Source organism: Furipterus horrens, unplaced genomic scaffold (genome assembly GCF_987537825.1).
Source record: "Furipterus horrens unplaced genomic scaffold, mFurHor1.1.pri manual_scaffold_6, whole genome shotgun sequence".
Lineage (NCBI taxonomy): Eukaryota > Metazoa > Chordata > Mammalia > Chiroptera > Furipteridae > Furipterus > Furipterus horrens.
The window spans coordinates 151,674,444-151,702,220 of record NW_028327176.1 but is presented as its reverse complement, the minus strand read 5'-3'; the positions used below and the strand labels follow the sequence as shown (position 1 = coordinate 151,702,220).

Sequence of the window (27,777 nt, the reverse complement as noted above, 5' to 3'; positions counted from 1 at the left end):
CCAGGTTAACCTCAGCAATAGGGGTCAGACTGCAGGGAGGGGGTTGGGACAGTACAGACCACCCATTTCCCTCAGAGAAAGGACATATGGAAAGCCAAGGAGTAAAATGAAAATAAAGGGACTTAGCTCACCCTAGCCTACCCGTCTCTTTTAGATTAAAACTGTTGTGGGGGAGGGCTGGGCTCATTTCTTCCACTCCCGTAGTGGGGCAGGCAGCACCCTGACTGCCCAGAGGACACAGATGGGTCTGCTGTAAGGCCCTGTCCCTGAGAGCCTCTTGTCTGAATACCTTTCCTCTTTATTACGCCTTGTATTCCACACAGGTATCTTCTCCTTTGTACTGTCTTGGGCAGAGTGATTGGTGGTGGTTTCTGAATGGTCAAGACCAAGTCATTGGTCTCTGCATCCCATGTTCCTTAGTAATCACCCATAAGGAAGCAGATGGTCACCACTCTGTGATTGTAAAGTGTGTAAATAGGAACTGCAGACTGCCATCAAACATCAAGTGTCACTTGACTTCCTTGTCTTGCTTTGCTAAAAAAGGAACCCCTGCCCTTGTATTATTTGGGTAATCAGGGACAGGCAGCGCATGTGAAAGCTGCCCCACGTTCTGAAGCCTCTGCTTCTTTCAGCCAAAGGCGGGTGCACAGCAGCATCACACTGGTGCACCCAAGGGCACAGGCATGGTGGGGGGCAGTTTGAAAAAGCAACCCCAAAGTGGCTGTTGTTATGTGTATATCTTCTTTTCCTTCCGTTTCTTCCTAATCCCGACCAAACCCTCAATATGGTCACCAGCTGTTCCCAAGCAGCACCCCAAACCCCAGTGCTTGTCCTCGCTGCCTAGCATACTTCATGGCGTGATGTCAGATTGACCCAGACCCTTGGCCCCTTCCAGGGTGGCTGGATTCTTGGAATAATTTCTGTTTTGGGCTATATCCCAAACCTCCATTTACTACTTAGTCTGAGTTCTCACCATCCTGAACAACACCATATGGGGCTCTGCGTACAGCTTCTTGCCTGTTGTCCTGGATAAAAGTCCACAGTTAGTGTTTATCCTCTAGGGCTGTGAATCAGAATTTTCATCCTAATATTGCTTTCCTTTTGGCCCTTGGAAAGATAGAAGGGTAATTGGAATTTATCACAGCTTTGGTTCTAGAATAGCAAGCAAGGTTCCTCCTGAATTCCACCCAAGGCAACCACTTAAACAAGCCCCCAACACAGTCTGCCTTCAGGGACAGTCCCCTTGGTGTTTCTTAGCTTTTCTTTCTGAAAGTAAAGGGACCAAATACCCATGATTTCAGGAGATGCTTATTAATTTTGTTTTTTATTTTTGGATTGTCAGAGTTATCCTGGGTTGTCATTGGTCACCAATGAGAGGAAGGTGATGGGGACAGGCAAGCAGCCGAGAGCCTCCTGCCCTCTCCTGGCTCCATCACAGAAGGAACATCACAGCCTTTCTGTTTTCTCTCATGTAAGGCTATCCCACCCTTCCATAGTCCATCTTCCTGCCCATCCTTTCCAACTTGAACAAGATGCCAGGACAGGTGCCTTGACTTCAGTCTCATCCCCCATTCTGCCTGGTGGCTGGGTTTGCTCCCCTCTGCCCCCATGAATGGACCTTCCATCCATCCCTTTCCTGTCTGGTCCTCAACCTGGGGCTCCCGTTGGGACTTTGCTCACCCCTCTCAGCCTGAACATTTCTTCTGCGAATTCAGCTACGCCAGTCTGGGCCTGTGCCTAGGTAGTCAGCTTTGTCTTTGCACTGCGTTCAGGCCCTGCCTCTGGTCCTCGATGCTTGTCTTCCTCAGCCAAGCCTGCCCCTCCTCTGCCCGCGTCCCCAGTGAGACAGCCCTCCTCCCTGCTCCCTGTCTCTTTTCTTTTGAACACCCTGCTCACCCTCATGCATTTCAGATGGAATGTCATCTCACTCCATTGTGCCATTTACTTGTCATTTATTTTTATTTTTAAAGCATGATACTAAAACATTATGAACTTAAAGTAGACGTTTCAGCAGAATATGTCACCAGGAATAACTGGAAAACACACAGTTGTATTATTCCAGACGTGTTTGGAAAATGTGAAAGTCATTCGTTTGGCCTAGTGTAAAAATTCTGAGTTTTCCTTTGCCAGGTTTTACTGGGTTTGAAATCATTGTTTTGTTTGAATAACCACAAAGTTCCAGGTCAGGTCAGCTTTGATTTTACCTCTTTCACAGGATATCCTGGCCTAGCCCTGCCTTGTCACCCCCACTTCCCCATGTAATCAGCTTCCTGTTACTAGCATAGTTTGTGATTTCTTTTCCTTTATTCCCCAGGGTAACTTGAAAGCTGAAGTGCTCCACAGTATTAATATTGAATAGAATAATTTGCAGAGTTTGTGGCTTCATAATTAAAGAGGGCTCTGGTGGATCTTTGGTTCAGAAAACCAGGGTTTGTTATTGACACTGACGCCTTTCCTCCTTGAAAATGCTGCCGAGGCACCACTTGTATTCTCTGTAAGAATGATTGGGTTCTGTTATTCTGCACTGGTTTTGCCTTCTCCACTTTGGCCCAGTTTTTTAGCCAGAGGGAATATTTTCTGAGACAGGGCTATGAAATTGGCCTGCTCACCGGGACAAAAAAATAAGCCTTGACAGTCCAGCTCTCCAGCAAGAGCCTGTCATTGAGCTGGACCCCACCGAGACTGGTGCTGGCCCCTGCCCTGAGCCTCACCTAGGGACAGCTGTGGGCCACACTGCAGCATTGCCGTGTGGTCACCTCTACCCAGGGCCCCCCTTCCCTGTGCTGTTCCTCTTTCCCTCTCTCCTGAGCCCTGTTCTTCCTAAAGCCAGCATCACAGTTGGCTCCCTGGTGGATTGGGCTGTGAGCTTCGTCTCCCCTGCTGCCTGGGAAGTCCTAGGGTAGAAGGTGACCTATATGCTAGGCTCTCTCAGGAGTGCCTCCCACTGTGCTGAGGACTCACTGGACACTCAGTAAGTTCTCAGTGATTGATTGATGAGTGTATTAGGTTTCTTCAGCTTCTTCCCTCTCTTGAAGTTTGGAAAGCTTTGGCTAACCTAACGCGTGCTACTCAGTGCCTTTACACTACTACCCAAGGAAAATAATATCTGGCATTTATTTAGCTATTACAAGGTGCTGTGCTGAGAACCTCACATTTATTTATAATTCTCTCCACAACCTTACAAGGTTATCATCATCCCTAATTTACAAATAAAGAGACTGAAACTGAGGGAGGTTTTAAATGGTCACCCAGAAAATTCAGTGTACAAGCCCAGATCTGACTCCGAAGCTCCTTTCCTAAATGACTATCCCAGACCTACCACAAATGACCCTTCAAGCTCAGCTCAGCCCACAGGTGGGCCTCTTCGCATGGGCACTGAAGAGCATTCGCTAGGGAGCCCTGCTTCCTGGTCAGTTTACACACACAGAGTGAAAGAGCTGGACTTGGGAGCAGAGGTCTCTGCCATCTTCCTTTTTGCTTTTGAAATGCCTCTGCCAGCATCTTAACATATAAAGATGAATAAAACACAGTAAGTCACCAATAAAGTAAGAACCGTTTCTGTTTGAGGCAGAAGAAAACAGATTAGATTGCATGGCCACGAGGGATAGAGGACCTTCATTAACTGGAATGGAGCGCCTGGGGTTGGGACAATCTGTCCTGGTCATCCTGTTTTCACTTAAAGAACAGGAGCGTTCAGTCAGACTGTCCTAGAGGGTGATTATTAGCTTGTCACACTGCTGCAGTGTCACTCTTTTCTTTGTGTAGTTGGATTAAATCGATGTAAAGGAGGAGAATATCTTTGGTCATTAGAGTGTTAGATACATCACTGGATTGACCCTCTAGCCAGTAAAAGTATTTATTGAGCAGTTGCTGTTTAACCAGCCTCAGGCAAAGTAGTGTGGAAGAACCGAAGTGTAAAACATGGCCTCCAACCTCAGAGGACTTCCATTCTATTTAAAGATGAAAAAATAACACATGTAGAACTAGTACAAAGACATGTTGGAGACATAGGAATGGCAGCATAATGTATCATGTTTGAGTGCTTGGGCTCTGGAGCCAGACTCCTTTGGTTCAAATCCCCATTCCACCGTTTTTACCTGTCCTTTGGCATATCGTTTTACCTCTCCGCGTTCAGTTTCCTCTTCTACAGAACAGGACTATTATTGATATCAACTTCCTATTTGTAAAGCACTTAGCATGGTGCCTGACAATGAGCACTCAGTGTATGTTTAGCTATTGTGGAAGCAAACTATTGTCAAGCATTAAATTATTGCTTATAGAGATGGCCCCAAGTGCATTGCAGACCAGTGAGGGCTGGAGTAATCACAGATGACTTCATGAAGGAAGTGAGACGTGAGCTGAATAGGCTTTAGCTAAGCAGGCGGAAGGAGAGATGTCATTTAGAACAAGCTAATGTATAAGAAGCAAGAATGATAATGCCAAGTGCAGGTACAGGTTATGAGAAAGCAAACTAGACTAGAATAACTGTGTTTGGGGTAGCAAGAACCAAAGTTGAATAGATATATGGGTTCATGAAAACCAGGTGGGGGATTTTGATTAAATGTAGCAGGGAGCCCACTACATGCTTGGAGTAGGGGCATTATGAAGCAGAGGTTTAAAGCGATTACAACTGACCCTGAACAATGTGGGGGTTAGGGGCGCTAACCTCCTACACCATCAAAAATCCATATATAATTATAGTCAACCCTCCAAAAACATGAATTCCCAACTGTGAAGTTGACCCTTGAGGTACTCAGGTTTGAACTATGGATCGGTTATAAAAATCCACGTATAGGTGGACCTGTGCCATCAACTGTAGTTGGATGGACAATGAGCAGGGCACAGTGGAAGGAGGATTTAACAGACAGGTGAGGACCCAAGCCAGTTTTGGCAGAGAGCTTAAATAAGACAGGGCAAGTTTGAGAGCCATGTCAAAGGGAAACAATAGACCTTGGTGCTGGATTAGAGCAGATGTTTAAGGGAAGGGAGAAGTGCCAGCCTACTTTCAGGTTTTTCACCTTGAAGCCTGGCAGAATAGTTATCTGACCCCCAGAAGAGAGATAGTGAAAAGGGACTCTGTTTGCATCCTAAAGTATTAAAGCAAGAATAAACTGTATAAGTGAGTCATTTAGTAAATTTTTACCTAGTTTCAAGAATCTCCTTTATAATAAAATGTCTTAATATGTAGTAAGATGATTTGATGAAAACTCAATTTAGATTCATAGTTGACACATTTGAGATTTTGTCCCTTAGACAGTGGCAAATCAAAAAGGAAGCCTTCAGGTGGGAGACTAAATCTGTGTGGTGTATCCAGCCCCATTCACACAGAGACATGACGGGCAGGGCTAGTCATGAGAGACACTTGGGAGAGAAGGTCTCTTCCCCAAGGGAACAGCAGGGAGAGAAGAGTTTGCAACACTGAGGCCCCTCGGACACTTGTAATTAGAGTGGGAGAATGAAGAAGAGCCTCATCAGAACAAAGAAATGTTTGGAAAGAAAGGAAGCACATCGGGGAAGAACATTTCTCATAGAAACACTTGAGTTTTACAAAGTGTTAGAGCATGCTAAGTTTTACTACTTTGTCCCTGAGATTATTAGAATTATTCAAATGTGAAAAGTGGGCAAAAATAGCACAAATATGCCTAGAGCCATCATGACTTAAATAAACATGATGACAGAAGTAACGATCGAAGCATAATCTACCCAGTTGCTAATTGCTAACAGACACCCATGGGCCTTGAAATGTCATGATGCTTTTCGAGAGTTTTGAAAAGTCAAAATGCTTTTCACATTCTGTCTCATCACAAATCATTCTCAAGGTAATAATATGTTATTTTCCATGTATCAAAAACAAGGAGAAAGAATGAGGGGGGATGTCATCTCACTCTGCTCACAAGCTTCAGCGGCTTCCCATCACACTTAGGGTGGGATCCAAAGTTCTTTTTTAATGGTTTTTTAAATTATATTTTATTGATTATGCTATTATAGTTGTCCCAATATTTCCCTCCTTTGCCCCTCTCAACCCAGTATCCCCCACTTCAGGCAATCCCCACACCTTGTTCCTGTCCATGGGTCATGCATATAAGTTCTTTGGCTTCTCCATTTCCTATACTGTACTTTACATCCCCCTGTCTATTCTGCGCTTTTTAATCCCTTCACCTTTTCACCTGTCCTCCCAACCCCCCTCCCATCTGGCTGCCATCAGCCTGTTCTCCATATCCGTAATTATGTTTCTGTTCTGCTTGTTTGTTTTGATCTTTTTTCCTTAAATAAGTCCCTTTAACATTTCATATAATAATGATTTGGTAATGATGAACTCCTTTAGCTTTTTCTTGTCTGGGAAACTCTTCCTCTGCCCTTTGATTCTGAGTGATAGCTTTGCTGGATAGATTAATCTTGGCTGTAGGTCCCTGCTTTTCATTACTTTGAATATTCCTTGCCAATCCTTTCTAGCCTGCGAAGTTTCTTTTGAGAAATCAGCTGACAGTCTTATGGGAACTCACCTGTAGGTAACTAACTGCTTTTGTCTCACTGCTTTTAAGATTCTCTCTTTATCTTTAACCTTTGGAATTTTAATAATGATGTGTCTTGGTGTGGTCCTCTTTTTGTCCATCTTATTTGGGACTCTCTGTGCTTCCTGGACTTGTATGTCTATTTCCTTCACTAAATTAGGGAAGTTTTCTTTCATTATTTTTTCAAATAGGTTTCCAATTTCTTGCTTCTTCTCTTTTCCTTCTGGCACCGTATGATGTGAATGTTGGAACACTTGAAGTTATCCCAGAGCTCCTTATACTATCTTCAGGGTTTTTTTTTGGATTCTTTTTTTCTTCTTGCTGTTCTGGTTGGTTGTTTTTTGCTTCCTTATGTTCCAAATCATTGATTTACTTCTCAGCTTCATCCACTCTACTGTTGATTCCCTGTAAATTGTTCTGTGTTTCAATTAGTGTAACCTTCATTTCTGACTGGATCTTTTTATGCTGTTGAGGTCCTGACTATGTTCCTTGAGCATCCTTATAACCAGTGTTTTGAACTCTGCATCTGTAAGATTGTTTATCTCCATTCTGTTTAGTTCTTTTTCTGGAGTTTTGATCTGTTCTTTCATTTGGGCCATGTTCCTTTGTCTCCTTATTTTGGCAGCATCCCTGTGTTTGTTTCTGTGTATTAGGTAGAGCTGCTTTGACTCCGTGTCTTGGTAATGTGGCCTAATGTAGTAGGTGTCCTGTAGGGTCCAGTGAACAATCTCCCCTATCACCCAAGCTGGGTCCTCAAGGTGTGCCTTTAGTGTGGGCTGAGTACACCCTCCTCTTGTAGTTGAGCCTTGATTGCTAGAGGGATTTACCCAGGCCAGTCAGCTGCAAGGACTGGCTGTGACCACTGACCACCAGCCTCTGCCCTCTGAGGAGGATCAGCGATGCAGGGGCCCACTCCACAGAGCAGGACTTACTTCAGCAGGGCTCTGGTGCCCACCTGTGTGCTGTCTAGGGCCACGTGGCATAAGCTATAAAGCAATCTGTCTGGCTGCCGTTTGTGCTGAGCTTGGAAGTGCCCTAGTGAGGCCAGGCTGTGAACCAAGGCCAACTGCTGCTAGTGCCAGGCCTGGGGCCACTTAGCAAGATACAAGGGGCCTGCGTACGTGCAGAGTAAATCGAGATCCAGCACAGGTACTCACAGACCCAACGCAGGGGCGTGGCGGGCCGCGCTCGCTGCTCTGGGTGCTGCCTCCGGAATGCTCACGATGAAACAAACAGCAACGCTATTTTTGCTCTTTGCCTTTTTTTGTAAAAGTGAAAATCCTCTTTCGGTTAGCCGAAGCAGGTACTAATGTAGGTCTTTTGTAAAAGCAGAGTGGCATCATTGCAAAGTTTCAGACGTGGGAGATACTTGTAATGCAGCCTTTGCCCTTGAATGGTAATAGCTACAAAGAACTGGACGCCGGCAGCGCAAAGCGAGGGCGCCTACCTCAGCCTTGGTGCTCAGGCAAAGGTTCCCTGCGCCGGTAACACACCGGAACAAAGGAGGAACAGGCATAACCGTGGAACGGGAGCGGGGTGAGAACTTTAGACAGAGGGAACAGCCTGTCCCATGGCCCTGCAGCAGGTAAGAACAGTCAGAGGTCAGTGGAGAGGTTGCCGGTGGGGTGACAGAGCAGAGCGTAAGCCCCAGGATCACAAGAAGAGTCTGGAGAAGTAGAGAGGAGGGACCAGACTATGCTGGCGGGCCCAGTTGGAAGGCTGCTGCAGGAAGTCCAGGCAGGTGATTGTGAACGAGTGAGGACAGGAGTGAGGGCAGTGAGTTGGCCTCAGTGTGTGGGGAATGATAAAGCAGCCGAGGCCCAAGACGACTCAGTGCTTCTCCAGGTGGCTCTGTGCTGCTACTTGAGCGCACCGCGAAGAGCAAATTGACAGAGCGCCCAGATCAGGAGGCGGCGCGGCACGCTGCCATCACCAACCAGGCAGTTTACAAGGCAGCAGACCCTCAAAGAGAAGCAGAATTGTGGGTAAGATAAATTTCGGAGGTTGTATTTGAGAGGCCCTTTGAGACCTCCCAGTGGAGATATTGAGGAAGTCAGGAACTTGGAAGGGAGGTCCGATCTGGTGATAGAAGTACAAGTGTCATTGGAATTAAGAGAGCCATTGAAGCCAAGACAGTGAGTAAGAATTTTGAGAAACAACATTGAGGTGTGTATCAGAGATTATTATTTAAAATGCTGGTATGTTTTCTCATCACAGGAAATGATTCAGAGTAAGGCTAACAAGTCCTCAATGCAATTCCAGGGAAGTAAATGACTAAAGTGCAAAGGCAGCCTACATTTCTGGTGGTTCCAGGACATGGGCCCCAGTGAGAACACCAAGTCAAGCTTTCAGCAATGAGTTTACCTTGGGAGGTGGTGAACTCTGCCTGGCAGACAGTCCATGGGAAGGATGCTCTCAAGTCCACACATAAATACCACATATACATCATGCATATGATGCATGGCCTTTGTCTATTGGCTTAAAAGAATCCTGAACTGTTAAAGTAATTCAGTAAGAAAAAAAACTGGAGTGATGGTAATTCCTTTATTTTTTTAGTTCATCACACCTGCTTAGTTCGCTACGTTTCCTCCAGTACAGTGAAGAGAGGAAATTGCATTGGCATCTGAACCCTGCTCCCAAACAGAATTTCGAGAAGAGTCAGCTGATTACATACCAATACCAAGTTCACTGTGGTGTAGGTCTCCTGACGTTGTCTCCTTTTTTCAACAAATCCATACTGCTTAGAAGACAACTTTGATCCTGACTTTTTGCCCGCCACAATGTCTGTGAAAAAATCTGAGGGGACGGAACTTTACTTTCAAGGGAAAGGCAATGAATGTTTGCACCCAGGAGCCTTCCTTACAGGTATCTGAGCTTTCCTAACTTCACTGAAGGAGGGAGCTCCTCACAGCTCCCAGCAGGGCCACCTTCTGGATGGCATAGGTGAGACACTGGACTCCCTTAGGGAAGTCCTTCTCATAGACCAGGGTTTGCAGTGTGCAGCCTGCGTGGCCATTTACAAAGGCCCCTGCCCAAAACTCCAGGTGCTCTGTCCCACATTTGGAACTGCATCTGTACCCTCAGGAGGTGGGAAAACAGGATGAGGGGAAGCTGAGGTAATGAGATGAATAGAAGAATGGGCATAGATTCCTTATTTTGTTAAAACCTTCATTATGATGAACAGCTTATAGCTGCTTTAATTTATTAATCTTTATCTTCCTTGAAAAGGAAAATATGAGCTATCTTTAGAGAACCTCCTTTTGTCGACAGTACTCACTATTTTAAGGCTGAAAAAGAAGTAGGAGAAATTGGACAAAGACATTCCTCATTTTTCCCCCTCCAAAATGTATTAGGTATAAATACATTAGGCAGAAAGAAAACTAGTACAAGATAAATTTAAGTGAGCTCTTGCTGTTAAATCAAAACACCTATCTACAAATGGTTTCCTATTACAGTCATTACAGCCTTTGTTTTAACTTATTTTTTCAAATTGTATATATTATAATTCTTGTTGTAGATGTTATAATGAGGAAATAAAGCAGACTAGCACAACTGGCTGATATATTGAAATCTGGGTTGTGTTTTTTTTAATCTCTCAGAAAATCCAAAATGCCTTTATAAAATTTTAAGTAGTTTATTTTCAGCAACACACACACCTTCATCAATGTTAGTGATTTCAAGAAGGGAAGAAAGGCTCCTTCACTTGTCATTTTATTTACAGGATTTGTGTCTGCACAGTAGAGAAGATGTTCTATTTACTTCAAAGATGGACATAGATTTCTAAGCCATTTGGCACAAGAGATGGTTTAAATAGGAATAAATGTAATATACCTTTAATTCTCTGAAATGAGAGAGAACTCCAGCTGAGGTTTGGTCCAGGGCAAAGTCTGCTCTTGACACTGAAGAAAATCTATCACATTAATCTCAGCGGCTCAGAGTCCAAAGCTGCGTGAACAGAATGCTCAAGGATAGAAAGTGTGAGAAGAATACCGTGATAGAAACTTTTAAAACCAAATGACTGTTCAAAGAATACCAGGCCTTGTGTGGAATTGTGCAGCCCTTAAGGACAGAGATAAATAATTATGCTTGAGAAACAGCTAATTACAAATAACTCAAAGCATGAAAGGAAATGCAAACTACAGAATAACTTCTCTGCTCCAGTGTTAATGGGAGATGCCACATAATGAAATAGTAGGATTCTTTTTTTATTTCATTTCACATTAACATAGAAGAGATGGAAAGGAAAATTATATTGCCAGAAAATTCCAGCTAGATTTGCTAAAGATGTTATCATGTACTGTATTTAAAACAAGCATCTAATTGCTGTAATTTATCATTCCTCTGGTTATTAAAACCATACTAATTTAAAGATGTTAATCATTTGCCATTTTGCTCATTGTGACTTTTTATAGGAGATAGTAGGAAAACTTCTGATTTTTGTTAACCTTTGTATGATTTTCTTATGAGCTCCTAAGTTATCATGCTTTAAACCTATAATTGTGTTTACATTAGTAATAGAAGTTCCTTGTGTTTTCCTTTTAGTTTGTTCAATGCAATCTGTGGCTCTGCTTTCTAATTGCTGAGCCGATTGTGTGAGAGCACAGGCTACTGAATCCATGTTAATTCCCTGCTCACACATCTAGCCTCGTAAAGAGTAGGGTGGACCCCACCCTTCCTTTTGGATTAAAGAGAGAATTCTTTTCACAATTGGAGAAATTTAGAAGAAAAGATTCTACAGACTTAGGCATGAAATTTGCTCCTTGGTCTTGGGAAATCAGAGACTCATAAGACAGTCATGGAGGCAAGACTGCTTTTTGAAAAAACAAACATTCTGTAGTAGCCTCTCTGGCTGGCATGAGAAAGGTAGGTAGGTAAGAAAGGGATCACACAGTACAGAAGAAAAAACTATCCCAGGGTTAAAGATGGCTGCTAACCAGGGGGAATGGGTAGAGGGAAGAAAGAGAGTGGAGGGAGGGAAATAGCCAGAGGCAAAATCATTTCTCTGCTATAGGTGAGAGAGGCCTAGGGAAACAAAGCCAGGACACCTGGGCTTCAGTGAATTGTCTCCACCCTGGGAGAAGCTGGTAGTTTGATTTGGTTTTTATGCACCTCCTAAGAACAAACTATGGTCTTATATACCAAAGGATTCATGAGAGCAGTGTTATGATTTAATGCTTGTGTGTATTTATTAAAATATAACATTGTTCCAAAACTAATATATATATTAGTTTCCTAATTCACAAGTTAGATTCACCTTCAGATGAAATCTATGGCATTCAATGTAGCCATAGATTTAAGTTCCAGAAACCAGAGTTTAAAGATGCTTTGAAGTATAATATAACTCTTTGATGGGAAAATTAAAATTCAACTGCTTGCTCAAGGTCACAGAGCCAGGACTAGACCCGACAGCTTCTCAGTCCTAGTTCATTCCTCATGTCACCTCCTTCCCATCCTCGCTGTGAACCTGCTCCCATGAAAGTGGTTTCCAAGTGCTTTTCCTCCCCAACCCCATACTCAGTGTGATGCTCTCTGTTTCACGAGTAACCAGGTGTTCTTTCCGCAGGTGCAAAGTTTCCCATTAAGTGGACAGCCCCCGAAGCAGCCCTCTACGGGAGGTTCACAATCAAGTCTGATGTGTGGTCTTTTGGAATCTTACTCACAGAGCTGGTCACCAAAGGAAGAGTGCCCTACCCAGGTAAGCACAGGACCCAGCAGAAATGGGCCTCTGATTGGATGTTCTCTCATACAGTGGGAGGAAACCTCACCCCATGTGCCTCTCAGCTTTCTGCTCAGCATGAGTTTGAAGAACGTAAGGAGGTATTTGGCTAGAGAAACGCAGAACAGAGAACCACTGTAGTATGTACACAAAGAGCCACATGAATTGTGTGCCAGGATTAATGTTATTAGCAGCTGGTATAAGTGCTTCGGTCCACCTCAGTTCAAGGAATCTCCTCTCTCAGTAGGACTGTGTGTCTGGCTCCCAGAGCAGAAATGTCAGGCAGCACGTCTGCCTGAATAGAGTTTGCAGACTCTTCTGGGAAAGAGAAGGAGAAAAGCCCCTACTGCTTTTTGATTACTCTGTACCACTGACCCATGGAATGAAGCTGCAGGAAGATGCCAGGACCTGTTCTCTCTGCAGGCCCCGCTCCAGATGGCCAGAGGCCACTCACTGCCCAATTCTGAACAGTCAAAATACACTATGTACAAAAAAAGCAAGTGTAATGTAAAGAAGTTGGAGATTCTAAGGCCCTAGAATTTTTCTGAGGATCAGATTCATGGTTCTCAAAGAAACCACAGGTTTAGGTTATTCGTGCTTAAATTCATTAATTTAGACAGATGGTGACATAAAGGACACTCGTGCCATTTCACCTCCACGCTTTAGTGGTTATAGTGCAGGGACGATCTGCTTTCTGAAATGTTAAGGACATATTTTTCAGTTACTGCTGAGAGAAGAAAGAACACAGCTCCCCCACATTCTCTGCCTAAGAAAGGAGCTTTAAAAAAAAAAAGAAAAGGCAGCGATAGAAATGATAGTGGAGATTAACGAGGAATTGAGGTCTCGTGCAAATCCTGGATTTGTAATGGTATCTTTGCAGTCAGAGGAGCCAGTGCATGCAGATTAATTTGTAATCCCTTTGTTCATTTATGATCATTTCTGGTCATCTTCAGAAAATGCAGAGAAGGAAAGGTTCTCTTTCTGGGTTGGTGTAGCTTTGAGACTCCTAGGAGAGCCAGGTTGGCACAGAGTCAAAATTGACAAATTCCCTGCCTCTGAGGCGCCAGCACTGGGTGTTTAGAGATGAGGGTGGAAGTCAGCTTTATTGATGCGGCAGCGACCGCTGCTCCCTCCGGCACGCTCAAGTGGGAGTTGCCAACCAGCTGGGAAGAAAGGGCTGCCCTGGAGGGGCCTGGAGCACAGCATGGGCGCTTTGGAGTCGCTTCTCAAGGGGGAAATGTGCAGGTCTTGGGATTTTGCAGATGTGAAGGCCCCTCTTTTTGTATTGTCTGAATTTTGCACTAATTTCTCCCTGAGCCTCCCAGGTTTATAATCACTCAGTGTGTTACATTCAATTGGGAGGAAAAGGTTCATTTGGTTTTGCATTTCTGTGAAGCCTTTCCTTCCAGTGATACAAGCTGCCTTTTGTTTCTCAGGGTGGCACACAGCAGCCAAGACAAAGGGGTGGGGGCAGGTGCCTCAGAGACGGGGGTGGGGGGGGTGGGGGGGGCAGGTGCCTCAGAGACGGAAGGCAGGTGTGTTCTTCTGAGGGAGAGGCTCTTGATCAAGTTTGCTTTTAGCATAAAGAAAATGGCTTTGCTTTACTGCTTAGACTAGGATTCGTTAATTCAGCACAGCGACAGTACGTGTAAATTGTGCCCAGCATTTTGCTCTACTAGGAAATAAGTGCAAATAAGACATTCATATTCTCAGCAAACACTGATTCAAACCTTTCTGGAGCTGAGCCGCGTTTAGGTGCCGCAGGTAAAGCAGTAAGCCAATAAATAAATGTGGTCCCTGCACTCATGGAGCTTATAGTCAGACAGATAAAATATACATCAAATCCAGGAAAAAATCAGCCTTTTTTGTTACTTGTTTGTTATTAGAGGAAATCATCCTCAAGGGATGGATCACCTGAATTTACCCACCGTGGGCCCTGAATCTTAATTCTGATAATGGAGTCAGGGGCACCTGATTCAGGTATCTCCATACAACAGGTACTGTGAGGATGGCAGAGGAGTTTGAAATGAGAACCAAGTCCACTTGATTGTGCACAGTCACATACAGTGCTGATGTGCAGGGTGCTGTGATAGCCGCCCTAATTCAGTGAGGGTGGCAGAGAGAGGGGGCTGTGCCTGGGAGGCTTCACGGAATAGAGGGCAAGTGGGGTTGCCTCCTCAAGTCAAAGAAGAAGGAAAAGGGTCCCAGACAAGGTTGGGCACGTGGGAAGGCGCCAAGGCCTGGGAGGACGGTGCCAGCTCAGGAGCTGCAGGATAATGAGTCTGAGAAGAAGGCGGTGAGCTGAAGCCTGGAGGTGCAGCTGGGAAGGCTGGCCGGAGCTGTCCCCAGGCGCCTGTGTACTGCCATGGGGAGACCCAGGGCCTGGCTGGTTGGCAGTGGTGGCCAGGGAGCTGTGTCGATGGCAGAGTGACATAAGCTATTCCTCCCCACAGAAAATTGTTGCCGGGCCTGTTCCTCGCCATGGGTGCTTCTTGTTTTTGTTTTTTAACATAGCTATAATCATATTTAATTGGACTTCTGAACCTCACAGTTAGCTCTTCTTCAGGGAGAGGCTTTTACAGAACGATTCCAATTACAGGATTATTACCTTAATGAAGGATAACGATTCTTAAGGAACAGACAATTTCATTAAGCTTCATCCAGATGTCACCGTGGAAGGAAGGCCAGTCTTCTCCGCCTTCTTGCCGCTATTGACGTGGCCATGTTGGCCAGTGTGTGCTGCTGGCGGGTGCCTCCCTGCCACACGGAGTCCTCCTGCCCGTGAGTGTTGCCGGCCAGACTCCCAGCCCCTGTCCACCAGGACTTCATTTCAACATCTCCACGTAGTAACTTCGCAGTTGGCTAGTGTTTTTTGTTGTTGTTTTTTTTTTCCTTCAAGAACAGTGTGTGATGGTACATTTTTCTGAGTTCTTTCATCCCTGAGAATGGCCTTGTGTTGCCTTCACACAGAGAAAAGGTACTTTGACTGTTAGGTGAGGATAGAGGTCGAGGGAGGAGGCGGTGACTTATAAATGGGTTTTATAAAGCTTTCCAGGCATTTTTGCCAAGCAGGAAAGAAGATCCAAAAGTAAGAGTCAGAGAAGGAAGTTAGAATGGAATATGTGAGGTGTGAGCAAATGAAGGGCAAAAGGGAAAAGGGGACAATAAAACATTGGGGTGCTTGGTTAGTCAGCAGGTTTTGTAAAAGGAACGGATTAGAAGGAAGGGGAGAAGGACAAGTTCAAATTGAATGAGAGCCTTAAAGCCAAAGAAGAAACACTGAAACGTGACACTGAGATGAACAGGCAGGAATCACATCACCCCAGCAGACAAGAAGGTTGCTTTCGAGATGTGTGACAAAAACAGCTCCGTTCTACAAATTCCCTGTAGCAGCCTGGCCTGATTGCATTCCCAGCAGAGCAGTCCAGCTTGCTTTTCTGTAAGCCAAGGTTTAGAGCCATTCTTTGCACCAAGATTAGAGTTGATTTTGTACTGATGGATTGTGGTACATGACAGATGAAATATACCAAAAAAAAAGCACTTTTGTGCTGTTGGTACATAAAGTCAGCATTATGCATTTTAACCTGTCATTTCACCTAAAAATCTTCCTTTTCCTCTTTGCCTCCACTGCCACTGCCTCGTCAAGCTGTCATCCGCTCATGCAGTGACGTCTTCATGGGACTTCCTGCTTTCAGTCTCCCCCACCTCCTCCACCCCCACCACCATTCTTTCATTGTTGCCACCAGTTATTATCCTAGACCCAGCTATCCTACGCTCCTAGTTAAAAATGTCCATGGCTTCCCTTTACCTTCAGATCAGATAGAGCTTTCTGGGTCATTGTTAGGACTTCTGCTTCTACTCCTAGTGGTATGGTAGTCACTGAGTGGCTTTCAGTAGGAGAGTGACATAGTCTGGCTTATGATTTTCTCTTGCTACACCTCCACCCTTCACACCAAGAGATCTCTCTTGCATATGCCGGTCTCTCTTCTCAGCTTTACTGTCTGCCTCAGAACCCTTCCAAGCCCAACACAAACATCACCTCCTTTGTGGAGCCTTCTCCATGTCCAGACTGAATGGGTTGTCCCTTCTGCTTGCTTCCATGATACCCTGTACACTCTGCTGAAGCCTCTGTGTATCTGTATTTCCCAGTACCTCTGAACAATTTGAGGGGAAAGGAGCTCCTTTCATGCGGTTCCAATGCCCAGCACAGTGTCTGCCCCATAGTAAACTCACCAAGTATGTATAACTGGGTGGATGGATGGATGGATGGTTAGATAGATGGAGGGATGGAGGAATGGAGGGATGGGGCGAGGGAGCAAAAGGATTAAGCCTATGACGTTTTTGAAACAAGATTGTCTAATTCAACCTATTTTAATTCTGTTCCATCATCTCCACATACAAATACAGTATGTATTTTCCCAGGCATGAGATAGTCTCTATCCTCAAAGTTGTTGGGGCAGTTGACCCTGTAGTGGGTTCAAATGCTCTGTTCCAGCACCATTCTAGGCAGAATGTCCCAGCCATTGTGTGCCCTGGCTCCCAACTGAACAGCTGCTTTGTGAGTTTGGCAGGAACTGGCAAAGCTTGAACATTCTCTTAAATACATCACATTTATCATGCATTTGAAGCTGTTTCAAATCTTTTAGCAAGTGACAGCTGCCTGACTTTCTTGAATGCCTTTAGGCAGTTCATAATGACTTGAAGAGGTAAGGGAAATTAGCGAAACCGTAGTACCTTCCTTAAAGAATTAGTCATCCTACCCTTGCCCTCCCTCTGCCCTACTCAGATACTTTAGAGCCCTGAACTGTAGACGTATGCCCCTCTGTGCCCAGCAGCCCATCCTTGTCACCCACACCCTTGCTCCTGCTGTGCCCAGTATGCCTATAGGAGCAGCTTTTTCTTGAGGTAGGAGGAGGTTAGGACTCAGCGGCAGTGAGATTGGAAAGCAGGATGGTACCTCAGATCTTAGCCAAGAGGGTTTTCTCCATTGCCTTCACTGCTCCCAACCACTGCCCTCCAGGCTTTTCCTTTTAGCTCACTGCGATCCCTCAGAGTAGAAATCATGCCTGGAATGCCCAGGAGTCATGTTGTCACCTCCCCCAACAAGGTTTCTCTTGGCCAGTGTGGCTGATGAGAGGAGGAAAGAGGACAGAACAGAATGCACGTGAGGAGGACGGCAGCCAGGAAAGGACCCCCACTGCTGAGTCCTGTGCTCTGTCCTGCACTCTGCTCCTGACTCTCCACTGTGTGTTTCCATGGCATTCCTTGTGGGCACCTCATGTTCCTTTTCACGTCTCCTCTTCTGGGACAAAGGAGTTCTTTATGATACTGCATTATCTACCCTAGACAACCCTTGTGTACTGTGTACCTGAGTAGCCAGCATTTCTGTACTTATTAATACAATGGATTTAATAAAAATAGTTGAACTGAGGTTTTCTGATAAGACAGGGGAAGAAAAACAAAGCTTGTCATTATTGTGCCTTCTCAAGGTCACTGCTTTATTTTCATCTGCACTTTCTGAACAGCATCTGTCTGCTCAGAATGGGTATTTTGGTCCTATACCAAAACCTAACTTGAAGTGTCCTGCCTGTTACCCAGTAGGACAGCCAGAGCGTATGATGACCTGATAGCAGGCATGCGTGCTGAGCAAGCTCCCTCGCCTTAGTCCTACTTCCTTCCTGCTGGCACTAGCGTGGCACCACTCAACAGACAGTGGACAGAAGGGCCTTCTACAGGGCTCATGCTGAAGGCCTGTGCACAATGGAGTACCACTTCCTCTGAATGGAGAGCTCAGTTTTCAAAAGTAATCTGGGTGTCTGATAACCTGACTCTTGCAACCCATAGTTGAATCCAGAGGCAACTTTGAATAGGTAACAGTTAAAAATCCCTGACTGGACAGAGATGGCCCCTCTCAAGGTCCATATTAGGAAACTGCATAAATGCAGAGCTATAATACAAAACTCTCATCTTTCATATGAGACATTTTTTTCCAAATAGTTGAAAGCACTATAAATGTTGAGGTATTTTGTTGACAGATGGAGAAACTGAGGCCAGGGATGTCATGTCACCTACTGAGAGACACAGTGAGAGATGCAGTCAGAAGTAATGCAGTGGCTGTGTCCATGAAAATGAGGGTGTTTTCTTCCGTAAAGAATTAAAAGAAAAAGAGGGGAGGCTCTACTGAGTTAACATGTAGCTCAAAGAAGAGGAATAGGAAAGTTTAAAAGAGGGGGAAAAACCAAAAGGGGAGAAGAAAAAGAAAACACACACCCATGACAATAGACACTGTTGGCAACCAGACGTAGTCAGGGTTGGAAAGTGAGAGTTGGAAACTTGACCTGAATTGGGAAACCAGGAGGAAGCCAGCAAAATGATTTAAGAAAGGATAATAGAATCATAATGGCAGGAAGTGAGTACAGTCCACTTGGCTGGAGAACCTCAGCAGCAGTGTTTCTGGGCAGGCCTACTGGAAATGATGCCATCAGGTCATGTTTGAAATTCTAAAATCCATGGTGACAGGCAGCCGCCATGGGGGATCTAGGGAAGAGGAGTTGGAAAGCAATCCCTGGCACAGCAGGCGACACAGGTTTTCTGTGAACTGACTACCACTGTGCTGTGCCCTGTGAGAGTGACCCATGGAAACGGCCACTTTCCTGACGACTGCAGTGTGGGAGCAGGAGGCCCACACCTTGCGGTGGGGGCAGAGGAGGATGGCGTTGAAGTAGAATGGGCAGGGCGTCTGTGCTTACTGGCGGCCAAGCCCTCGCCCCTTCTCTGATGTGGAGGGTGGGAACCCGGGACACACCAGGACACACTGTGAATGTGGCACTTCCTGTGCTCAGACAGAGGAGCTGGCGGAAAACACCCTCCTGTTGAGAAATGGTCTCTGTTGCAGCTCCCACTAGGAAACCTGAGGCCCCGACCATTGGTGACTGTGCTTCCCCAAAACATGCCCATACACCGTGGTTTCTTTCTAAGATTTTATGTATTTATTTTTAGAGAGAGGGGGAGGGAGGGAGAAGGCGAGGAAGAGAAAAATTGACATGAGAGAGAAACATTGATCCACTGCCTCCCATATACACCGTGACCAGGACTGAACCCACAACCCAGGCATGTGCCCTGACCAGGAATCGAACTGACAACCTTTTGCTTTGTGGGAGGATGCCCAACTAACTGCGCCACACCAGTTGGGGCCTGTACCCCATGTTTAAAAGTTTTTGTCTTTCCTATTTATCCTCTGGCATTCTTCCCACTGAAAACGAGGGGAAAAAAACATTCCCAAGCACCCTCCTCCCTCACTGCTCACTTCTTCACTTAGAACAGTACGATAAAAATATTCTTCTAGTATTCCTGTGTCTCTCAAGACTCTTCTGACTGCCCTGGCACACAAGCTCTTATATATTTCCTTCCCAATCTCTGCCCTTTACCTCCCAGGTATAGGCAAAACCAATGTCTTGGGAAAAGTGGCTAAAAGAGGGAAATGGCCCTGGCCAATGTGGCTCAGTTGGTTAGAGTGTCATCCCATAACTGAAAGGTTGCAGATTCAATTCCCAGTCAGCGCTCATGTCTAGGTTGCGGGACTGATTCCTGGTTGGGGCCCATGTCTAAGTTGTAGGTGTGATCCCTGGTCCAGACACATATGATCCCCGGTCTGGGCATGTATGGGAGGCAACCGATCAATGTTTCTATCTTGCATCAATGTTTCTCTCTCTCCCTTCCTCTCTAAAACTCAATGAAAAAATACATCCTCAGATAAGGATTTTTTTTAAAAAAGAGGGGAAATAACTTTCTTTTTTGTAACAAAAATAGGAAACTGTCTAAAATGAAAAAAAAATGAAATAGGTTTATCTTTATAGTAGTATACAGAGTAAAATCCATTTTGACTAAAAAATATTCTTGAAATAAATATGATTTTTCAAAGTTCTTATAGCTGTATTCTCATACTGTTTTTTAAATATGAACACATTCCATTTAAATTGGCTATTTGTGAAGCAAAACCTAGCCTGTGCCTTGCTAAGCGGGCATCTCTTGACTGTGCAGCTATTGTTACAAAGGTCTATTGTAAAGGTGCCAGGCTCTCAGGTCAGCCTGTGTGGGTTCTGGCTTATGGATGGTTGGAAACGAGCTAGTCCCATTCAGATTGTCATTATCAGCCAACTACATTGTCTTATACCCCACTTTCCTGGCAAAGCTGTCGTTAGTATGTTTCTATTTGGCCCCCGTGCATGGAATTCATTACATGTGATCGCCGTGCTTTGAGAGGCCTGTGCCGAGAAAGCACGAGAAGAGAAAGGAGAGGAGGTGAAGTGCGGGAAGGAGCGAGTCCGTGAGCTGACAGAGTGGGGCTGCCAGCATCCTGCCAAGTTACAGCTCTGTCCCCTGGCTACAACTGCCCAGGAAGCAGGCCGCCTCAGGAGATGCTATAGTTTGAGGGCCAGCTGGCTCTGTCTGCTATGTCCTAGGCTTAGGCAGAGAGCACTGGGAAAATAGGCTTGACCCAGCTGGTCAATTAAACTTTCTGTGTTAGAGATTGAGTTTAGAGTTCTTAAAAAATACATGAAATCTTTCCATTTGAGTAGTTTTTTTCTGATGAAATGAAACGTTACTGACATAAGCTCCACAGAGCAATAGAATGATTGAGTAAACTCTGTGGGGCCGTTTTGGACAGTCTCTATGCCAGAATAAAGCATTAGAAGGTGCCGGGGAAGTACTACCTCCAGAAGGGCCTGACAGACCTAAGGTTCAAACCTTCTGTTGTCTTTCCTCCAGTTCTTGCCGGCTCCTGGCAAGGGCAGAAACAAGGGGGATTTCTGCAGGTTCAGGCCATGTGGCCTCTTGAGTTATTATGAAACCAAGGAAACACTCTGGAGAATGCCAGTCCTGTGTGTGACCATGCTCTCTTCCTAACCTTTCTGGGCTGGCGGGAGTGTGCTGGCTGCTGTCAGTCTTACCAGCACCTCCCAGCCAAAACCCTTGGGACTGGGTGTGCTTCCAGAATGAGACTTTTTTTTTTTTTAAGTCCATACAGTGGGTAGACATTACATTACATAACACCCTAGAAGAGTCTGGAGCAGCACTCTGTATTCAAACACATTCTTGCTTTTGCAGCAATATGTGGGAATAAATAGAAACAGTAAATGAATGGCCTCACACTGGGTCAGGCTTTATGTCTCAATGAGGTCAGTTCAGATCAGTTTTGCTGCCAAGTGAGTTAGAAACCAGAACTTTTGGTTTCCAGAGCTTGTTGGATTTGTGGACTGTGGATAAGGAAGTGCTGGCCCCGTCTCTTACCCCGTTAGTCTGGAGCACTACAGGACGTTCTCCTGGCAGTGCCAGGTTCCTCCCCTTGTTCCCAGCTCCTGCCCCATCCTGAGTTTTCAAAATGAGTTTTCAGAGGTTTGAACTAATTAAGCTCATTAGCTGCAGAGCTGACCAAACACCCAACTCAAGAAGGCACCTGTAAAGCCATGCATGATGTGGGGGCAGACTCATTCACTGAACCTCTCACTAAGACAAGAATCATCCCGAAATGAGAGGGAAGGCCAGGTTCAACACAGGCTTTATAATCACCTCAAGAAATTAGAGTGGCAGAGAATAGGAAAGCATCCTAAAAGGATTTGCACAAGCATGTGACTGACAGGCTTGTGGTTGACAGCCACAGGAGCCAAGATAAACCCAGCTCCAAAAGTAACAACAAAACAAAGAGAATTGGCAACAGATCCCAAAGTCTGGGTGTCCCCTACCCAGGGAGATAGGGTCGTGCTCTGGGCCCAGCTCCTCTGAATAGGCTTACAGTGTTCCAGCTGAGGGTCACCACTGCCTCCAAAATTAAAGTGAGCTGCTACATGCGTACACTGTGTCCTGCTGGTTATACCCCTGAGAGACAAGGAAAGAAATCTAGGTTTCTATATGGCTTAAAATTAGGTTCTTGCTTTTGTAAACTAAGGAGGTCAGAAGTTGAGGAGGATTCCAGATAACAGGCTCAGGGCCAAGGAGCAGCCAAAGCATACAAGGACTTGGTAGGCGATGGCAGAACGTGATATGACACAAAAGGGAAGGAAAACTAGAGAATAGTGCCTGGCGGTGACTGAGAACAGGGTCAGGACATTCGCCTCCCCCCAGGTGTATTTCCTGTTCTGTCAAGAAGGCCCCCATGTGCGGAGGCTGCATTCTCCAAAGAGTAAGCAGTCTCAGAAAGCCTCCTGTTAGTGCCACACAGCCTGACGTTTTAATATGAGGCAGCTCCCTCAGAGGGTAACAGAGGTCTCAGATGATAGATGGCCTGTTTGAGGTCATTGGTAAACACAGGCCCTGGAGACGCCCTGTCTCCCCGTCAGAGTCACCAAGCCTCAGGGTCACTGGGCCAGACGCTGGCCTGTTGGCAGATCTTGGACAGCAGGGCACCGAGAGCTTGCCCAGGCGGGAGGAAAGCTAATGTGTGAAGTTCATAAATGGAGCTTGTAGATGCTATAAAAAAGGAACAGTGTGTTTTTCATTCCATGGATTTTTTTTTGTCTGCTTCATTCATATATCTTTGTCCTCTTGATTGAAGTATAATTTACATACAATAGAATTCAACAATTTTAAGAATACAATAAGTTTTAACAAACATAAGAAGTCACATGACCACATACAGGATATAGGACAGACTACTGCTCGTGGACCAAATCCAGCTCCACCCATTTTTGTGTTGTATGTTTTTAAAGGGGTAGAAAAAAAAGAATATGCGACAGAGATTACATGCAGCCCACAAAGACTAAAATATTTACTATCTGGCCTTTGCAGGACTAGTTTGCTGACCCCTGATAGAGAACATTCCCATTGCCCCTCAGCTCTCCCTGCAGCCCCTCTGCAGGCATTCCCCTCCCCTTCTCCCCTGGCAACCACTGATCTGCTTTCTATCACTGTAGTACTGCCTTCTCTAAAATTTCATATAAATGAAATCATACGGTATGCTACCTTTTGTGTCTGGCTTCTTTCACTTATAACGCTTTTGAGATTCATCATCTGGGTTTTTGTGTGTATCAGTAGTGTGTTCCTTTTTTCTTTCTGAGTGGTGTGGTGTCCTGTTAAAGGCAGGGTTCCACCCTGGGTCCCTCAACATGGTTTAATGTGCAGGATCAAAATAGAAGAAAGGGGAGTTGCAGCCCACCCTCACCACCCCTGTCTTTGCAGGCATGAACAACCGGGAGGTGCTGGAGCAGGTGGAGCGCGGCTACAGGATGCCCTGTCCGCAGGACTGCCCCATCTCTCTGCATGAGCTCATGATCCACTGCTGGAAAAAGGACCCGGAAGAACGGCCCACTTTCGAGTACTTACAGGGCTTCCTGGAAGACTACTTCACAGCCACAGAACCCCAGTATCAGCCTGGTGAAAACCTGTAAGACACGGGTCAGCAAAGAGAGGCCTTGACCTAGAGGCCTCCGCCCCCTCCCCATTAGCTTTCAATTCTGTAGCCAGCTGCTTGGGGCAGCAAGAACAGTCCAGGATCAGATTGCATGTGACTCTGAAGCTGACGAACTTCCATGGCCCTCACTTGTCCCCAAATCCGAACCTCCTCTGTGAAGCATACGAGACAGAACCTTGTTATTTCTCAGACTTTGAAAAATGCATTGTATCGATGTTATGTAAAAGGCCAAACCTCTGTTCAGTGTAAATAGTTACTCCAGTGCCAACAATCCCAGTGCTTTCCTTTTTTAAAAATGCAAATCCTATGTGATTTTAACTCTGTCTTCACCTGATTCAACTAAAAAAAAAAAGTATTATTTTCCAAAAGTGGCCTCTTTGTCTAAAACAATAAAATTTTTTTTCATGTTTTAACAAAAACCAATCAGGACAGGTGTTTGTTTTTTTCTTTTTTATAAATATGAATACATATAATATATACATCCCTGTACATACACCATGTGGGTGCTAACGTGAAGACCATGGCCAACCTGGACCACAAAGCTTCAGGACGCAGAGTGAGGATTTTACTGCAAAATCAGCATAAAAGCACTGGTGTTATTCTGAAAAACCAGTGGCCTCATTTTTGGCTTTTTGAAAAGCATGATTGTTTTTAATTTGGACTGCACTTTTTTGGTTCATGACTGTACCTATAGATGGCTTACTCTGACTTTTCAGCAGCACCTGAACTGAATTCACAAGTTTTGTTTCCAGTATGTGCTTCGAGCTACTGTGATTTGTTATCGAAACTCAAAAGTGAGCATATTTAAGCCAGCAAACAGCCAGTACTACCAGGGGAACTGGAAGATGGATACCACACAAAGTTCTTGTATAAAAATATGAATGCCGAAATGTTTCCAACTTTTTTTATTTAATAAATCTTGTAACCACATTTAAATGGTCTAAAATCCATAGCATTGTAGTCATGGCAACCTGCTAAACTTTCTCATGCAACTAAAACTAATGGGGAGGAAGGTTGGGGTTGTACATTTCCCATTGTAAAATAAGTGTTTTAAATGTCCTGTACTGCTAATGAAATGACTTTCTATATGTCCAAGAATTCTCCAGTGGAATAACTATGCACTACTTGACATTTCATGGGGATGCACACACAAAAAAAAGTATTACATTTTTAGTTGCTGTTTGTACCAACCTTGAACTACATGTTTAACAACAAAATCAAAAAGCCTATTTCTACTGAGTTTTTAATACTGAGTAGCAACTCTGAAGTCTTAATTACTTTTTTGTTATGATTTATTTGTGAGTTTACATTTTTAAATTGTTTAACTTTCTTAATTTAGTAATTAAAAAGAGAACATTTTACATTTGAATTTTTTTGTTCATTTGTTTAAACATGGAAGGTACTCTGATAGTGACATATCTATTCCACACCAGGTGGTAAGGAGTCACCTGGGGAATTGAACCATTGTGCAACCATTTCCAAATGACAGAAACATTTGAGACACCTGGAGCGTGTTTTCTTTTCTTCCTGGGAAAGGCTAGGCTATTGTCTAGCTAACTCAGAGGAATGTTCAAGTGTGACAAGGCATACCTTAACATTTTAATTTATCAGACATTTACTCTAACTGGAATTTTCTATGTCCCACTTGTAGGAGAAAGAGACAATTACAAGGAGAATGAGACATTACAGGAGCATCTTTCTTGTCCTGGAGTCCGTATATATCTTTCCCAGTGTCCCTCCACCTCTGTAATGCAGTTGCCAAGCAGAGAAACAGCCTGGTGTGCTAGCAGGGTCAGTGGGTAGACCGGGCTGACTGTCCAGTCCTGGCTTTGCACTCAGCTGCATGCCCTTGAACAGCCACCTGGCACCTCTCGCTGTCGGGCTTTGTCTGTAGAAATAAGGGAGCTGGATGAGATTTGCTGTAGACTCCTACAGATGTAAGATCCTGTGATTCTAAGATCACCGATGTCATGTGGAATCATGCAAGGAGGACAGTTTTCTTGCTGAAATAACCTCTGTACTTTAAAAAAGGTTTCCAACATTTTTTTCTGAAGTGAAACAGGATTTTTCCAGTTACTCAAGTCTCTATGGTTTTGTTTTTTGGTATTAATACAATTAGTATGATTGGGCAATTTATTAACACAGTCTAGATATTTGTAAAGACAATTTTGTGTTTCATCTTCACATCCCACTAGTTTGGATAATTTGCAAATATTCTCTAGAGGATTTTCACTTTTTTGACTTGGTCATTCAAAAGAAACCTGAAAAAGTCATAACAACCTGTTCTAAACAGATTCCTTAAGAAAAAATAATCTCTTCAAAACAAAATATAGCCTTCAATTCATCAATTGAGTTCATTGTGGTTTCTGTCCTATGAGGCACACTAAGGACTTGCATGAACTCGAAGGCACTCTCATAGTGCAGCGTGCTGGAGCTGTTCTGAAATACAGAGTAGGGCTGCTGAGTAAAGGTAAGAGTAGCTTAAGTACGGAGCATTCCGGGTGTTTTCTTCCAAGACACTAATGTGCTGTCAAGAGCTAGCCCTAAGGTAGACCAGTCCAGGCAATGAGACATTCCCTCCCCGGGGTCCCAACACCTCCCAAGAAGCCTCTCCCACCCGCACAAGTTGAGGAAGTTGAGTTCCCTGACCAGAAAGTTCTCTTGTTAAGAAAGAAAAGGAATGTATCTTAAAAGATACCTTGGGGTAAGTGATGGTGAAATAGGTTCTGTCTTTGGTAACCTGGCATAAGTACTCGCTCTGTTCCCCTAGAAGGGCGGGTGTCCGGCACTGCTGTGCTGTATAGGGAGACTTTCTAGTAAACTATTTCTTTTTACTTTCTTAAAATCAAATAAACCCACCGGAGAAGCACCTTGACAAAGTTCAGCCGTTGTAAACGCGGCAAAACGGTTCCCGTTCAGCCATGCGCACCGCGGCTCCCCGCTCCCCCGCTCCCCCGGAGCACCCTGCGGGCCCACAGGGCCAGAGAGCCGGGCAGCGGCGGGCCTCCCTGTGCGGGGGCGTCGGGTGCAGACCCTGGCGAAGCGCGCGTTTCCTCCGCGCTGGTCGTGGCGAAGGAAAGTGTATGGAGCGCCGGGCGGTTCCACGAGAGAAGTTAAAGTTCTATTCGTAACCCCTCAAATACAACCACACTACTGAAGGGTTCCTGACAAGCGCCAGAGTGTGCTTACCCGCCTGGAGAAAGACAGGACTCCTCCTGTAGCTACATCTTGGCACCAGAGAATTTTTCTAGTCGCACTGGAGCTACAGAATTTTATCTGAAATTACCTGAAGGACCTTAAGAATGTATATTCTATTAATGGGAAGGGTTCGTTCGTGAGTCTTGAAAGAAGGTAAGATTTCCGGCAGCGTGCAGAGAGGAGACTGACGCTGAAGGCCACTGTGTGAAGGATGACATCTGTTCTGTTGCCATGGCTCAGAGAGAACCTTGCTGAACAGAAGGGCCATTTCCTGACCTTGTATTGGATGAAATGATGTTTGGTCAGTCTGTTCCTGAAAGGTATTTTACTGGGTTTAGATGACTTTTGTTGTCTTACCACTACATTATATATTATACTGTTGGAGTTCAATTAGGCTTTCCAAAATATTTGCTAAAAGGTAGGAAGGGAGAGAGGGAGGGAAGGGAAGGAGGGATGAAATATAATAGTTTTTTTCTGGGGGGGAAGGAACCTCAAATTTTTATTCTAAAGCAATTATGATATTGTGGAGTTTAGATTTAGTAAAGCAGGTACCAATATTATGGTTTATCTTATTTAATGCTCAAAAATAGATTACAACTACAGAGAAGAAAATATTAGTATCTGATATCTTTGAAATATCAAATGAAGTTTCATAATTTCTATATACCTACATCACAGAAATTTTTCATAATAAATTCCTGAATTGTATCTCATTCTTTCCAAACATGCAAAATATTCGGAATCCCTTGGGTGAGGAGAAGGATACACCTTTATTCTGAAGATTAATTTTGAGGACCAGCAATAAAAATAAATGGTAACTCCACTGTGGCAGGGACTCTTCTAAGGAGAATGTGATCAGGGACAGACAACTGCTCCCCCAGCATCCAGAGCACTATGCTTTTTTCCAGAACACTTACTACTCTTCTAATAATCTGTTTAACAAT

At 44.7% G+C, this 27,777-nt stretch overlaps 1 protein-coding gene across 5 annotated transcripts in view; it reads left to right on the top strand.

Annotated features, from left to right (window-relative positions):
• The window catches only part of FYN (FYN proto-oncogene, Src family tyrosine kinase), a 206,101-nt gene extending 181,097 nt beyond the window's left edge, over positions 1-25,004 (top strand). For all 5 annotated transcript variants that reach the window (XM_090279766.1, XM_090279768.1, XM_090279770.1 and 2 more), the window contains 2 exons: positions 12,076-12,207; positions 23,404-25,004. In XM_090279766.1, coding sequence (XP_090135892.1) covers positions 12,076-12,207; positions 23,404-23,612 — 341 coding nt within the window. In that variant the 3' untranslated portion in view covers positions 23,613-25,004. The remainder of the gene's footprint in view (positions 1-12,075; positions 12,208-23,403) is intronic.
• Positions 25,005-27,777: the final 2,773 nt, after the last annotated feature.